Source organism: Pungitius pungitius, chromosome 5 (genome assembly GCF_949316345.1).
Source record: "Pungitius pungitius chromosome 5, fPunPun2.1, whole genome shotgun sequence".
Taxonomy (NCBI): domain Eukaryota; kingdom Metazoa; phylum Chordata; class Actinopteri; order Perciformes; family Gasterosteidae; genus Pungitius; species Pungitius pungitius.
Window position 1 is genome coordinate 12,426,720 of NC_084904.1, and position 16,194 is coordinate 12,442,913.

Sequence of the window (16,194 nt, forward strand, 5' to 3'; positions counted from 1 at the left end):
CCGACGATATAATCTCAGATTACAACTCATGTTGGGCACAGCTGCTTTCACAGCTAAAGGCCTGGAAGTGTTGACTTCCAATTTGACTGCCCACTGCAGCCTCTGTTACCTTTCAGTGCGACTACTTGTGAATTCAATTTTTTTTTTTTATTACCACAAAGAGCTAAAAAGCACCACTGTGACATAATTGGCTCAGTCCCACATGCTCTATCCATAGAATTAAAACATGAAAATGTATTGTCTTATGATGCTTTTGGTAAACTGACAGTATGAACCCTCTCTGTGATCTGCAGCCCTGCCATGACAAAACACTGGGAGGCTGAGCTGGAAGCCCTGAAGGGGAACAATGCCAAGCTAACTGCGGCTCTGCTGGAGTCCACAGCTAACGTCAAACAGTGGAAACAACAACTGGCAGCCTACCAGGAAGAGGCCGAGAGACTACACAAACGGGTGAGGGATGAGGCACAGAAATGCTTGCTTGTTTTGATGTGGGATTAATCCAAAAAAACACATGGCCGAGTAAAGAAGAGGTAGTCTGGAAATGAAAGAATGGTTGAGATCATGATTCTGATGATCTCAATCTCATCCTTTCAGGTGACGGAGCTTGAGTGTCAGAGCAACCAAACGCCAGTGATCAAATCCCAGAAGACTGAACTCAACCAAACCATAGAGGAACTAGAGAATACCCTGAGAGATAAAGAAGAGGTGTGTTTGTATGTGATTGGAAGACATGCCCTGCTTTAAATGTGCTTTAAATGTTTTGGCTCATGCAAAAAGAACTACACAGCCTAATAATCTGCCATGAATGTCCTTTAGGAAATGGAAAAATTAAAAGAGGAATTGGAAAACATGAATGACCTGATGGAGCAGAAAGATACACTTACCCAGAAGCTTGAGGTAAGCGATACAAATGTGCATTAAACATGCAACTGTTTCCCAATCAGCACATCCCACATAACCATTTACCTCAAAGTGACTCAAACCTGCACACAATGCTGTGTCCTCCTTCTCCAGGAGACAGAGCTACGCGGGCGGGTGCTGGAGGAGCAGCTGATGGGTGCCGAGCAGCGGTTGGAGGATAACCAGGAGGAGCAGGAGAATTTCAGGAAGAGCCTGCGGACGCTGCTGGAGCTGCTGGACGGAAAGATCTTTGAGCTGACGGAGCTCAGAGACACCTTGGCTCGCCTGATCGAGGAGGCCAGCTAGAGGAGGAGCTACCTGATCTTCACAGACAGAGCCATATTATAATTTACATACTGGCACTTATTGATTTAACCTATTTGCCCCCACTACACACCCCAATTCTGATTTAGCTCAAAAAGGCAGCTAACTCCCCAACTTACGTTGAAGACATCACGCTCTATTCCTCCTCCTGCCTTCTGATTGGCTATTGTAGGCGTAACCTTGGTAGAGTTGACCCCTTCAGATGTGGAGATGCATGCTGTGGCACACCGCGACTGCCCTCCAGACCCCCCCCCACGCCCTCTCTAAGAGTTCACTTTAGACCTGCATCAGGGCCATCTGCTGTTTGACAGGGGAAGCTGCACCACAGCTCGCAGCATCACAACATTACACGTACCCCCCCCCCCCCCCCCACCCCCTCCCTTTATTCCTCTCTCAACTGTCCCCCAAGGGGAATGTTGAAAGTCATGTGGAAATAATTGCTGTTAAGACTTAGAAAACTGCGCCAAAGCTGCCAAATCCCCTCAAAATATTGTGCTAACTAGCAGATGCTTTGATCCAAAGTGACTTACTGTAAAGAGAGGTGCTGAATAGAGAACCAGAGAACCAGAGTCCCATGTTTGTGTCCGAGCTGCCAACAGGAAATGAAAGGCTGGCTCTCTACGAATCAATCCGTCTTACCAGTAGGCCAGGCCACACAGGGCTGTTGGGAAATGAAGTTTGGTTTATTTATCCTGAATGACTGCTCGTATGCACACACTATACACAGAATTCGACATGATAGATACTGTAAGTATTGAATTTCCAAAGGCATTGTTCATGCTACATTTGAATTTTAGAGTCCCCATGTGCCCATAATAGATTCAACTGGAGGATTTGGGTATCCAGACTGCTTCCACCCTCACAGACACCTGACCTGTCTTCCTGCCAAACTCAGTGTGGCATGTGTCCCCAAATAAGGCCTGACCTTTGACATAATGGGTGCCTTCAAAGCACACATGCGTTGACTAATGTTTGTACATAATGTGTGTGTGAGAGAAATACCCTGTTTGTGGACATCAAGGCCCCCAGACACACACACACAAACACTGAGCAATACCAGACAGGCTCAATACGACACCTCTATATCTATCAGGTACTCTACTCAGTGGACTCATGCAGATAGGTCCGATGCAACTCAGCCGATCCCCCCCCCCTGTCCGACAGAAAGTGAACTACTGTTGACCGCGATCCTGTGTGGCGGCCCTGTCTAGGGGAAGAAGTAGTGCTTAGGAAGGGCTTGTGGAGCGTCATCTACTATTCGTCATTCTCCACCCTCAGAGTAGCTGGCCACAGATTTTCACTCCTCACGCGTGAATATATAGAACTGTACTCAGTTTCTATTTGTTTTCTACCCGGAATATATTGATGATGATTATAGAACTGTATATGGTAACTTTTTACTCATGACATTGTAAATGAATAGACTCAAACGCATTAACGCCCTGCAGTGGCTTATTGTTGTGTATTAACCAATGGAAAAGTATTGCATAGTAATTTTAGAGTATCTATTCTGTAGTTGAACAATGGAAACCTCTTCAATATATATTTAAAATGCATAACACAATGTATACACATTGTGTTAAATGTGCAGTTCCAAAACATACACTTCTAAAGCAGCTACTGTACCCGCAAACTCCCCAAACTGCATCTTAAAATGAAAAAAAGAGATCTCTTCACATGAAATGCTGCTTATCCTACCTTTCAATTGAGCACCCTGTTTGCACTATGTTATTACACTGTTAAAACTACATTAGATATCAAGAGATCTGCATTTATACTACACACAGCATAATTATATAATCAAAAATTGTGGTTCGTTGCACAGGTTAATACACTGGAATAAGACTCATGTAAAGGTAGTTACCCATTCTTTTCTTTCTGGTTTAACTCTGACAGTCGAATGACAGAGATGAAAAACCCTGATATTAATGCTATTGTTAATGAATGCCTTTGTACAGTAGTTGATAAGAAGCTTTTCATTCTCCTGTTTTGTAACTTATGGTATTTAAATGTAGGTATTATTATTGTATTTAGAGGTATGAAAAGACTGGCAATATTTTTGACTATTTAAAGTAATTTTGAACTCATGATATTAAAGAGGTCCCTCAGGCTTATGATGTTCGTAGATTGGTGAGACTTGTGTGTTTACAGGTGAAAGGATTTACCAAATGCTGGGGAAAAGCGACCAGGTGATACATCTGTTGGTGCTTTAGCCAAACTAAATCCTTTGTTAAATTCCAACAAACACAGCCCAGCAGGCTGAGAACACCTCTGTGAACTAAGAAATGCTATGTTTTATATTCAAATACAGAGACAGTCGAATTCAGTGTGTGCAAATTCCTTCTGTTCTTTGTTTTTCATGAAACACGATATTGACTCAATTATTCAACAGTGAAACAGTCAATTTGAAAATGTGCTTTGCAGGATTTTATTCAAATGCAGTCGCAAGTTTGTAAATAAGCAAAAGGGTTTGAAGACATGAAAGTGGCGGGACTAAAGGCAAAAAGGTATATTTTGGAACCGGATGTTTGTACACTTTTGTGTAACGACAACTGCAGCAATTCATAAGTTGATTGTTTAAGGCAATTCTTTTGAAATTCCCCCCACATTAACGTGTTTCATCCCTTGTACTTCTCTATATTAATATTGCACTTCTGAAGTGTCTGGCTGCAGGCATGGGTCATGGGTCATGTAGTCTGCCTGTGTGGATAACAGGTTGTTCAGAAGCAAAAAAGAGTGCAATGCAAAATTAGTTGTTTAACAATTAGATGTTTTAAGGTTATAAATAGAGATCAGTGTAAAACTTAACTGTGGGTTTCTAAAGTCAGGCAAGTGGTCGTTGATTCATGGAAAAGATTTCATATTCTGATCCCAGTTTCCCAAAAGCTTTTTAGTGGAGCAACGTGAACTTTAGCATTAACTGATTTTGGGAAGCTGTGCCCCGAAACCTTTATTGGGACATCAAATCAAAAGTCTGTGTTAGGTCTAAGTTTAGAGTCGAGTCAGGCTTAGATCTCTGACTTGTGCTACATGAGGGGGGCACCATGGACAAACATCATGCTCACAGTGACGAGGGACATGTAGAAGGACGTCTGCCAGGCAAACAATATCCTCTCTTTAGCAATGAACTTCTCAAGTTAAATAAATGTGACATAGACTTCCATGCTTGTTCTTTCTACATTAGTGAGCATGCATAATTAAACAGTGAAAGGCTTTCAACACAATTATATGGAACAAAGGCTGTTGCAGATTTCTTTATGAATTCACATCTTTTACGTCATGTTAACGCGTATCTTGAAGTGTATTCTTGGTAAGCATGACCACAAGTCCTTTGATAATGTCCTTGCATCACTCCTCTTTGGATCCAGTTTCACATTTCAGTGCTATAACAGTGACTTATCTATAGCAGATATAATGTTTCACCAGTGATAGAAAATGAGTTCTCATTGTTCAGATAAAGCGATTCAGAGTTTTTACTATGTACCATGAAAGTTTTTAAAGATATTGGCTATGAATTGAGTCCACGTGTGCATGAACATGTTTTCACATCCCGCACTGTGAGTAACAGACCTCCTACTGTGTGCTTCTGCCCTCCGAGTGCGCCGAAAGAAATTAGAAAAGATGCATTAGAAACCTCATCTGTCACGACTGCCTGCTCCTCAGCCCACAGAGGCTCCCCACGGCGCTGAGAGAATCTCGCCTCCCACCGACCATCCATCATTCAAACGAGAGGGTACAGTTTCACAGCTCTGCTGTGACTGTCCCACATTCAAAGTTAAGGAATCACCAGCCGAGTCTTTACCCGTTAAAGAGAAAATAACCAGGACCTCCACCCAGCAAAGAAACTCTGCATCTCTAGAGCTGACCCATCATTGATCTAAGCCTCTCCCACTCTAGGTGGAAACCTTCTGCTCTGAGATGTTATTATAAACCTACTGTGACTCTCTATGTTTCCCACCAGCACGGACACACGGTCAAACACATGGGTTGATCATTTCTTTCCTCAGATAGATTGATAGATCTAGTTGAGGATGGTGAAGGTCCCAAGGAGACCGGAGCGGGGGAGGGGCGCCTGTCTGGTGTGACGGATTTAAGGACTTACAGTGTTTGTGTAGTGTCGGATTAGAAAGGAGTGGTCCTGTCGGCTATTAACACATCCACATGTGCAGCCTAGAGTAGTGCGGTTCAGTCATGGTACAAAAAAGCTTCAGCAGGGGTGATTTGTGTCATGGTTTAAAATCTGGACATTAAATCCAGTTAAAATCTCAGTGGGATCTTCTTTTTGTTTTGTTTTCTTCCCACATAACTCCAAATGATCAACCAAACACTTCACATATTTGGGTTACAATTTAAGTCTTTCACTCTGTGCTTTGGTCTTTTGGACCTCAGCACAACTAGCTCTTGTGAGGTTGTCAGTTTCACAATGAACTGTCATAAATGTGTTGTGTGCTGTTTCTGAGTGTTGAAGTGGCTACAAAAGGCCAGCGCAGAGCTTTTCAACATCACAATCTGAATACAGGAATAAAACCACAGTAACAACACCAGCAGAAATAAAATGGCTAATCCTGTCCTTGGTGGTGGTGAATATAGTGTGAAAAACAAATGAACAGGTCAACTACAGACCTTGGAAGCCGCCGGTATGTTGGTGATATACGACGCGGGCAATGGAATAACCACATGACGTGCAACTGGGCTTTGTGTGCTTGAGTGTGAGAGAATGAACTGTGTGTGTGTACAGTACAACACAGCACTTTACAGTATGGCGCGTCCAGTGCCAGAGGGGGCAGGCATATGCGTCCGCATTAGTTGTTGCTTCTGAGAAATTCAGCCCCAGCTGTCCCAGTCGTGGGCGGCCAGCTCCTCGTCGTCGTCGTCTGAGTCAGACTCCGGCGAGGCCTCCTTAATGCGGCGCAGTGCCTCGTGGATGCTCCTGGTCAACGGGTCGGTGGAGGTTGGGAGTTCTCCAAAGTGGTTTCTTTCCTTTCTGGGGACACGCCTCAGTTTGACCCCCTTTCGGATCTGAGCGAGGATGCTGTTGGGGTCGTCGTCATCGGCGGAGGGAGGCAGGGACCGCTGGTCGACCTTCTTCAGGTGGAAGCTGCCTCTCTTCAGAGAGGCGAGCACCTCGTCCATGGGCGAGCTTTCTGCACATGGGAAGAGAAGAGGGAGGCGACTGTGACGGGCTACTGTACCTGGCTAATCTAGAGGCCTACTATGGCACTAAAATGATTTGAGTACCTCTTCTGCTGTGGGAGTCCAGCTCCGGAGTCCTCCGCAGCTTTTTCCTGGCACTCAACAGCTGGCTGCTGTCAAAGAAGCGAGGCATGAACGGACCAAGTGGGGAGATGGAGAGTTCTCCCGTGGCAGTCTTCCCCTCCAACTTTTGCCCATGTCGGTCCGGGCTCCCAGAAGGCAAAAGCTCATCCTTAATTGGCGGGGGAGGCGGCGGGGGAGGTGGAGGAGGGGACATGGAGTATGCCAGTAGTGAGGACAGGGCGCAGGGAGAGCAGGAGTAGTCGGCAGCACTGGGCACAGGCAGAGGAGGAAGGGACCCTGTGAGGACTGTGACGGGCTGAGTGGTCAGTGTGGCGCTGGGGTCCGTCTGCACACTGGTACTGAGGCACAGCGGGGGGCCTCCCCCCCGTACACAGTCAACATGCTCCTCCCTCTCAATCGCACTACTCATTTCCATGCTCCGTCCACGCTCTCTTCTCCTGGTGTGGGCCACGCGCTGCCGAATGGGCTTGAGAGTCACCTGACCCGGGTATCGCTAGATGAAGACACAGAGAGACGCGTTCAGGGGGAGTTTATCTTTTGAGATATGAGAAGTGTTGAGATAGTGACATTAATAAGAGAGCAAATACCTGCTTGAAAGTGCGTAGTCTGTCTAAAGTTCTCTGCCTCTCCTGACTGACTCTGCTGTTTTTCTTTTCTTCGTCTTCCTCGTCTATATTTTTCAGCTGACAAATGTAGAGGTGTTGAGAAGAATGTTACTGATAATACTTTACAGTAGACATATTATTATAAAAAAGCATAAACATGTAAGACCTGATATGATATGGAGTCCTTGTGGATGGTTTGCCGTGTCTGCTGTTTCTGAGTGTGGTTGGATATACAGATTTCCTGCACAAGGGTCAGAGGAAAAAAAAGAAAGGTCATCACACCGTTTGATAAAGTATCCTTCATATTAAAAATTCCAATTTCAATGCATTCATTTTAGCAATTTCATGATGCAATATGTTTTTTGTGATGAGGTTGACAGGACGTTTTAAGTGTCCCTTCTGATCTCATATGACGCCCAATCAAACTAAAAGCAAAATACACACTCAATGCCACATTTCAAATAATATACATTAACAGTAAAGAATACTGGAAATGCTGCAGGAATGGAAGGTCAACACACCCTTTTGTTCTTCAGATAGGAGCGCTTGGTAGTGATGCGTCCCCTTCTCGCCTCCAACTGACGGGCGCTGATCTGAAGTCTGCGCAGCTCTTCTCTCTCTGCAGTGTTGTCCTCTCTCATGTCATCTGCACTTTCAAAGGTGTCATAGTAAACCACCTCATCTTGAAACTCTGAAATACATGTACATAAACACAAAAGAGTAACTGACACACAGGTATTCATTCAAGTTGTCTTGTAGAAGGTCCATGCAACTAATGGCATTTATAAAGTAATCATTTCGGAAAGGTAGTATCTTAAATTATGCATGTAAGCAGAATTTTTACAAAAGTAACTTTTAAATCCAGCCTAAATACCTGACATCTGCCTGCGAACGCTGTCTAGTTGAGCTGAGAGGAGCAGCTCTTCACACTGCAGTATTTCCCCCTGAATGTCGTACAGCTGCAGCTGGCGTTCATAGTACTGCGTCTCCATGTGGTCCAAGAGGGCCATGGCATCTTTACTGCTACACAGGCTCTGCATCTGAGGGGACGGGACAAAAGACTCACAGCAAACAAACTGTGTGTGTGTGTGTGTGTGTGTGTGTGTGTGTGTGTGTGTGTGTGCGTGTGTGTGTATTCATGTGTTTCGTATGGCGCTGAGTGTTACCACCGCACCTCCTCTCGAAGTGTGCGTTTCCTCTGCTCGAGGCTGATCTCCCTGGCTCTCTGGAGCTGCAGGGTTTCCTTTGCGACCGAGTAGCGGAGTCCCTCCATGCGCTCCACCGCCGCTGTCCATGAAGATTTTCCAAATTTACGCTGGTCCACCTTCATACGCTCATACACCCCTGCACACACAATCAGAAGGCAAGGTGGCTTCAACTTCCATACCGTTCAAAGGGACGCTTTTATCACGGCGATGTAGAGGGAGACATCTATTGGCAACATTTGGACATTACAATGTCTTTCACTTGAAGTCACTCACTTATCTGATTTTTTATCTAATAAGTGTAAACTCATAAATAGACAAATCAGCGGTGGAGAGCACGCAGGTGCACATTTTGGAGTAACCCTGCACAAACAATCGGCTGGTAGAGATGATCAATAGGTGTCCTTGTTTCCTCCTGTTCGTGTCTAACCGTCACTGTTTGAGCTTCCTCATTAGTGCCAAATTACATTAGCCCTCGCACACGCGGGTCAATAGCAGGCCAAGGCTCCCACTGTGTGTGTGTACTGTGTGTGATTATTTAAAGTCATTCCTCTGCTGATGTATTGATTTGACATTGGCATTGACAGTGATGGCATACTGTACCTTTTTGGGCCCTGGCAGTAATCTCAAAGTATTTGATAGTAAACTCCTGGATGTTGAGGGCTGCCTCTTGAGCTTTTTTCTCCCAGTCAAAGTCCTCTTTTTTTAGAGCTTCAATCCTCCTTGGGCCCAAGTAGTCATTCTCCATGGATATCTGTTTAGAGAGGATGAACTGATGTTTTACTCAGCAAAGCGAATGACATGCTTTTTTATATGTTACGGCGATATTAAACCGTGGTGGTGGAGATCATAATTTACACTTTTATTTGTATTTTAGGTACAGCCAGTACAGCCAATGCAATCTCACAGTCCCAGGCACATTCATGGAAATCCACACCCAGGAGATATACTGCATTTGATATTCAGAGGTAGTTGTAACCAAAATGTGGCAGCAGTAAAGGGTCTTGACATAGAGGTAGAAAAACATCTGTGATGGATATGTTAATACTGAGCAGTCATTAGGCGGTGGTTTACATGACAATGCGCTTAATCATCCCTAAGCACATGGTGGTCTCATCAGAGGAGGTAGGCCTGGAGAGGCTGCAACACTCTTGTATATGGAGGCAGACGTTATGGAGTACTTCTTGTGCCTATTTAAACCCTTGTAAAAACACCAATGAACATATTTTGTCCCACAAACCAATTGTCAAGCTACTTAAGAAAGCATTACCACATCTTTCAAAATAGGATATTTATATTGTAAATTGTGTAAACGCAAACACTCGTTGTAGTTTGTTCTCTGCATTTCAAATTGTTTAATGATAGCGCAGAATCATCTTTCCACGTCTTTGTATTAAATTACATAATAATTTGTCAATTGAAAATTTCCAGTTGACACCATTTCGTTGTCGTATTTCGTCTCTGCGTCCCTATATCACAGCAAATATTTCACTAAAACTATCTATTATACTTTTTGTTTTTATAGTATTTAGATATATTGCACGCCACGAGCAGCGAACAAAAAGTAAAAACCACACAACTACGGGGTTTCAGATAAAGATGAGAAAGCAATGCGGCGGCGCAGATACTACACGCTATGACCAGACCCGGAAGTGGTACGTTAAATACCCGCGCGCCCCCTTCTGATGCTACGTGGTTCTATGGTGTAATGGTTAGCACTCTGGACTCTGAATCCAGCGATCCGAGTTCAAATCTCGGTAGGACCTGATATTTTGCGAGCACTTTCTCCACCTCAACAAATGAATTTCTAGCGGTTTTCTAGCGTCTAATACTTGTATTATGAAAAAAGGCAGAAAATTGTACAATATAGAACAAAATACTTAAAGAACATTATTAGCTAGTACGTCTCAGTAGAGATGATCCTACGACAGAGCCAGCAAATCTGTATGTTTGTTCAGGATCACACATTTCAGAAGGATTTCTGCTGCAGGCCTGCTGATCTCAGTAAACCAGTCTGACCACACACAACATGACTTATTCATGTGAGACTGTGGGAAACTGGAGACCCATGGGGCTCCATTCCAGCTCACAGTATGTCACTCAACCCCCAATGGCGACTGCGCACAACTCTATCAGATACTGTGGCTTAATGCAACACAGCAAGCCCCTGAACACAAATACATGAGGTGGTCTTATTAGTTTACAACAAATCTCTTAGCTTCTTATAAAAATTGTTTCAAAATCAATGAGCACATGAATGCTAATCTCGCCTGATTCAAACTAGCTGTGACTATGGTAAGCTATAGCATTGGGATAAAATTATATTGATTGAATATAATCTCCTTTGAGTGGTGAGAAGCCATTGAATGTGAATCCATTGTAAGTAAGACTATTTTATTCACTATTAAAAAATAAATTGTGATACAATACTTGAATAATAATAATGAAATTCTTGTTAATTAGAGTGTTTCATTCAGCCACCAGGTGGCCCTAAACAGCTTGAGCCTTCAGATTGCAGTGACAGTTTTGATTACGGTCTCATCTCCCTCAGAAATATCCTTAAATTTAACCAAAAAAACTACTTGGTTAAGTTTTTTTATCAACCATTTCAGACAGAACTGTGCACTCCTCCCTGAGACTCACTATGACTTATATTTATCTTGTTAAGCAAGCACATGCTTAGTTATTAGCAAAAAAAACTATAATATTTGGGGAAATCTCACGTTGTTTGTGTTGGAGCCGTGTGGCATTCAGGTGTCTCAGAGAGCTTAGAATTTCCAGCAATGCCAAGTATTTTATTGTAAACAGATGAGAAAAACATCTATTGAACACAACAGTTAAGGTGAAAAGATATAAGTGTGTGTGTGGGCGTGCTTGTCTAAGTGCTGTATATATCTGTCAATATGCTCCTTTGATGTGTGTTATATGACCAATTGATACTGAAGTATTTTAATTATGAGTTAGTGAGCTAAATATAAAGAGGGAACAGCACTGTAATAATTACTTCCATCTTTCCACCCATCTAATCACCAGCCTCCATCTTCTCTTTGCCATAAGATACATCTCCTCAATCACCCACTGCTTCACTAACCATTATACATCTAATCAGAATATTTCATGATAATATAAATTTAATAATATTTCACATTAGATCGCAGTCTAACCTGCACGTACACAAGGATGGACATGCACACTCTATTTTAAGAGACGTGGGAATATCCTGTGAAAGTCTATCGTGTTCTATGACATCGTGTTCATGTTGGTGCCTGTGGATAAATACATCACTCAATCTCAGCCTGTCTGCATAACTACCGTGAACAAAAACAACATGTTTTTTTAAAGTAAATATTTGTCATCTCTTAAAAACCCATTTCAGTTCTGAAATAAGCTGGCCATCTGTGTATGAGAACCGTGTCTGAAGAGTTGCTTGGTTGCGTAACAAAGAGGTTCTGGTGACGGATTTGGGGCCAAACCTTTTAATGTGAAAAATCCCTAGAAAATATGATGAATGGTGAGGAAGCCCCGGCATCCTCTGTGGAATTTCAGCATGTACGTTACCTTGATCTGCTGTCTGCGGAGCATTGCTAGTTCCCTCATGTCTCTGAAGGGCTGCAGCAGGTACTGGTAGAGCTGTGTGGAGGAGTCTAGCAGTCCTCCATAGGCCTCATCTTCCTCCTTATACAGCTCCAACAGCTCCACCATACTGTCCATGGTCTTGTGCTTCTCCAGCAGCTGCATTACATGAACACAAAGGGGCTTCATTTTGTCATTGTCAACAAACAACTTTCAGAGTATCAGAACAGATAAATATTGAAAGGCCCTTATTCAATGTTTGTAAAGGCCTTGTTGGTAAGGCATCCATTATTATCTGTATTTTTATATAGTTGGAAAAAACAAACTTTAAGATAGTTAGAAGCCTTTGATGAATAATAATATGGTATATATGTCTGTAACAAGGTTAGTTGAGCAGAAGGTAACGTTAATGTTATTAGATGAAGTGTACAATGACCCATAAGAACATTCTTAGAGGCATGTCTGAATGTCAGTCAGCAGTAAATGCAAACTTGCACCTCACTGTGTGAGTAAGAGGATTCTTTTAGAGGCTGAAAGTAATAGGAGTACATATGAGTGCAGTCTCATTGCACAGCCCGTTGCTGAGAGAGCAGAGTCCTTGCTGCTGCTGGGAATAAGATCGATTCACACACAGTGAGCAATCCTGCAGGCTACCAGCAAGCACTGGGATAGTCATTAACTCAAATGGAGAGGAAGGATCGATAGGCAAGTTTGTGTGTGTGGGTGTGAACAATCCTACTACAAAACTAACTGCAACTGTGTTTGAATGAGCTAATGAAAAGAATATTTGCCAAAAAAGCTGAATTTGATCAGTCGTGAATACAGCTTCAAATAAACTGAACATCCCATTCAGCGGCTGACATTTATTGAACCAATCAGAGCAGGTTGCTTTGGGCTGACTGGAGCATGATGCTCTGCTGCTGTCCAAATGGAGTAAGGCAAACTTGCCTCCTTTTTTGTGTTTAAAATGATTTATAATGTGGAATACTCTGACCTTCTACATGTTTGGTGAAAGAGTAGACGTGAGTGACCTTTATGTCGTGATGCGAGTAATTCAAACTCTTCCATGAATGCTCTTGATTTTAGAGGAGTTCTTGCACTCTCCATTTGTTGATGCTGCATTAATCCATCGCCATTGATTGGTAGGACAATGTGAGAGCCTGTGAGTATCAATAGGATGTCACTTTGTATTAAGAGCAGTTCATCTGTTGCTTATGTGTAAGAAGCCGGCCTGGAGAGTGTGTGGGTTATATTGTTTAGTAATATTTCACACAAGTGTTTTAATGAAAACTTCTGTTAATATTATACCTTCAAAACATATTTTATAACAATTAATAAAATGTGGTTATATTCACCACCACAATAACAACGTTTCGTCATGGTCTGGGCTGTGCTCCTCCCACTAATTGACCGGCACAGCTACAACTGTAATGCATTCACTAATGATGCTCCAGGCTTTATATTCTCTAGCCTTCCACATTCACCAATCCATGCCACATTGTCAACGTCTTTTTTGTCTGCCTCAGGTTCTCTGCCCGTCTGGATTCCTCCAGCCATCTCACAACTTCACATCTCCTGGTTCTTTACAATAAAGACTTTTCTGCTCTGTGTTCTGCTCTTGGGTCCAGCACCACAACCAACTTGACACATTTCCCATCGACACTCAAGGATTCAAAATGATTTGTTGGGTTTTATGCGGAATGTTGTCAGTAAACAACGCAACTCTGAATTATGACACTACAATGTAGATGTTGACAGGATAGGTTTTCCCGCCATTTTTTAGACTGACACATCGTGAGAAATGTGCTTCATCAAAAGAATTGTTTATACTCTGAGCACCTTCCCACCTCCGTTAAAGAGCAGCGCACACAGGTTTTCCCCGAGCTTCCATTAATTCTCATCCGTGTCCCCCACCCAGTGAATGAGTGAGACAAGTGCACCTGTGAGCGTCACATTGGATGACTCAACAGCTTCATTCTAAAAGGAAATGAGTGCTTGAAGTGTATGTGTGTGTGTGTGTAGAGCAGACAGCAGCCATGCTGAGAGTATCTTACTTTATTTACACTCTGATCTCTCATTGGCCAACCTGTTAGATGGATCTTTCCACTATATTCCCGAGATACGTGCTCAGCTCCGCTGCCTCACTCACCTCCTGCAGGTGTTTGGTGGCGCGGTTGAGCGCCTCTTCGTACCCGGAGTGCCGCAGCTCGCTCAGGCTCTCGTAGTACTCGTCCGGGTCGTCGTTTCCCGTGAACATAACCTGCGAAAGGATCTTCCACCCGCACGCATCGAGCGCGTGACCCAGGTACACGTGCAAACGGCAGCACAGCTCATCCATCTCGCTCTCGGGTACTTGGGCCGAGGCGAACAGCACCGACCACACGCCGGCCGGTTCCTCCGGGAACGCCGGGAGACAAGGCTCCAGGTCCGAGTTCACCGAGCACAGCTGGCGGTGCACGGAGCGCAGGTCCTGGAAGGAGAACAGTCCGGCCCAGCTGCAGTCCTCCAGGCCCAAGCTGTCCAGCGAGGGGGACAAGAGGTCCTCTCGTGGTGATTTTGACACCTCGCTTTCAGGACTAACTGCGGGTGGTGCGGATTTGATCACAGTTGGCATTTTGAAAGGGCTTAATTTTGTTTCTAGGCACAACTTGGTCTCCGGGCTGAAGCCGCTCACCACAGCCTCTTTGGCTTCTTGGCTCCTAGACACTCCGACGGGACTTTCGGGCCATTTTGTTTTGTCCCCGTCCAGGCCGGTCTGACCCGGTGCGTCCCTACCGAAGCTTCTCCTCTGCACCGTCCGGTTGTGACACGTAATGGCAAATTTACCCTCCACTTCATTCCAGGCGACGATAAAAACAAATTTATGCTTTTCCCTCTCCTCGAATGCATTCGGTCTGACAGCCACCCATCCCGACTCCACATGATCCTCCATGGCGAAGGACATGTCTGCGATGAGACAACAACAAAAACACCGGCCGAGGCGCGCAACTTTAGCTCTGCACTAATATGACGTGTTACGCGGATAAAACGCACAGTTCTCTCCCCGATGTTTTGCCAGGACGGCTCTCCCGCTTCGGCCGAGGAGGATGAACGCGGAGCAGTGTGGTGTCATTTTACGTCTCTCCGGCTCATCGACTCGGACGTCCGCCCGATCCCAGCCTCCCGCATCCGTTTGCTGTTCTCCATCAAGGACTCAAACTCTGTATCAAGGACCCGCACAACAACCCGGCGCTTGTTTACCAGGCGTCCAGCTGACGCGTCAGCTGTGATGCGCTGTGCGCGCGGCTCTCTCCAGACGTCTCTCCTCGTCACAAAGAGGCAGCGATTTGTTTCAAATAAAGCCGTCTGACAGTCACACTGTCTTCCGTGAGGTTCATGACTTCACCATGTTTTTTTTCTTCATCGTTTTGCACAAGAAGCCCACATACCCCAAATAATAACGTTGGATTCACGCGCTGTGAGAAATATCGGAATTTCCACGCATCGTGTATTACATCTAAGATGTATACATCTTTTTTTTATTTTATAGTTGTGCTACCCGTCGCCATGTTATTGCTATCGCATTACCTGTCCAGCAACGATACCAACAACGTTGAAAGTCATAGTCGAGCTGCATTCTTGCAAACCTCTAATAGCTGATAGCTTCTTATAGCTGAATTTGTGAGTCCGAGGATCATGTGAAGGCAGCATTGGTATGTCAACTTGAGCACGGCACGTAGGGGCGTGCTAACGTCACCGAGGGATGCTGTGCACAGTAGCACCAGCATCAAAAACAACATACAGTCATATGAAGACTTTTGAAAATAATCATCTCAATAAAATGCACAAATTAATTTAAATATTATTATATTGCCACTATTTTCTAACCACAGGTTATTTTAATGCAACTGTGGAGGAAACAATGGGTGCTCCCTTAGAATGGTGGATTTGAATATGCTTTGGTGAGCCACATGACATTGTGTTTGCGTTCTTAAATTTAACCTTAGTCTAACTAACTCATAATCTTCTAAATACTGATATATGACCATCCACCTTAAATATGAAAGGGTAAATGAAAGGGTGAAGACAACAAGCCACAAGACAAAATAAAAAAAGAGCAATTCCTCTAGTGCAACTGATATTTAATATCCTTTAATTCAAGCCTATAAGTAAAAAGGGCCTATTCGTGATCTGTACCTGTGACTAATAACATCTTTAAGATGATTACATCAAGATTACATGCTTAAATAAGCCAATAGTTGTCTATCTGCTGAGGCAGGCATATTGTAGCTTCAAAATGTCTGTTGTCTCTTATACTGTAAAAAGTACAA

General features: G+C 43.8%; 2 protein-coding genes and 1 non-coding gene across 5 annotated transcripts in view; 2 read left to right on the forward strand and 1 right to left on the reverse strand.

Moving 5' to 3' along the window:
* The window catches only part of homer1b (homer scaffold protein 1b), a 29,622-nt gene extending 26,072 nt beyond the window's left edge, over window positions 1–3,550 (forward strand). For both annotated transcript variants that reach the window (XM_037481935.2, XM_037481933.2), the window contains 4 exons: window positions 294–450; window positions 595–705; window positions 817–897; window positions 1,015–3,550. In XM_037481935.2, coding sequence (XP_037337832.1) covers window positions 294–450; window positions 595–705; window positions 817–897; window positions 1,015–1,206 — 541 coding nt within the window. In that variant the 3' untranslated portion in view covers window positions 1,207–3,550. The remainder of the gene's footprint in view (window positions 1–293; window positions 451–594; window positions 706–816; window positions 898–1,014) is intronic.
* Window positions 3,551–4,463: 913 nt separating this feature from the next.
* LOC119224701 (junction-mediating and -regulatory protein-like) lies at window positions 4,464–16,076 on the reverse strand. Of its 2 annotated transcripts, none has more exons than XM_037481927.2 (10): window positions 14,034–16,076; window positions 11,870–12,043; window positions 8,915–9,065; window positions 8,281–8,450; window positions 7,981–8,146; window positions 7,628–7,752; window positions 7,273–7,347; window positions 7,089–7,184; window positions 6,463–6,994; window positions 4,464–6,368 (listed from the first exon to the last, which is right to left on the reverse strand). In XM_037481927.2, the coding sequence occupies exons 1-10, from the start codon at window positions 14,826–14,828 to the stop codon at window positions 6,049–6,051; spliced, it is 2,604 nt and encodes an 867-aa protein (XP_037337824.2). In that variant the 5' UTR covers window positions 14,829–16,076; the 3' UTR covers window positions 4,464–6,048. The 2 variants fall into 2 exon arrangements, with proteins under 2 accessions (XP_037337824.2, XP_037337823.2); XM_037481926.2 differs by having other exon boundaries at window positions 7,628–7,797.
* On the forward strand, window positions 10,006–10,077 carry trnaq-cug (transfer RNA glutamine (anticodon CUG)). Its single transcript has one exon. It is a non-coding gene; the product is annotated as a tRNA-Gln (tRNA).
* Window positions 16,077–16,194: the final 118 nt, after the last annotated feature.

What these genes read in the sequence shown, in the direction of transcription:
- LOC119224701 (XM_037481926.2), bottom strand. Translation starts at nt 14,828, where the DNA reads ATGTCCTTCGCCATGGAGGATCATGTGGAGTCGGGATGGGTGGCTGTC. An exon ending in TACTGCCAGGGCCCAAAAAG is followed by an intron (nt 8,451 to 8,914) that starts GTACAGTATGCC and finishes TTGTGTGTGCAG; the next exon opens with GGGTGTATGAGCGTATGAAG. An exon ending in AACGCACACTTCGAGAGGAG is followed by an intron (nt 8,147 to 8,280) that starts GTGCGGTGGTAA and finishes CCGTCCCCTCAG; the next exon opens with ATGCAGAGCCTGTGTAGCAG.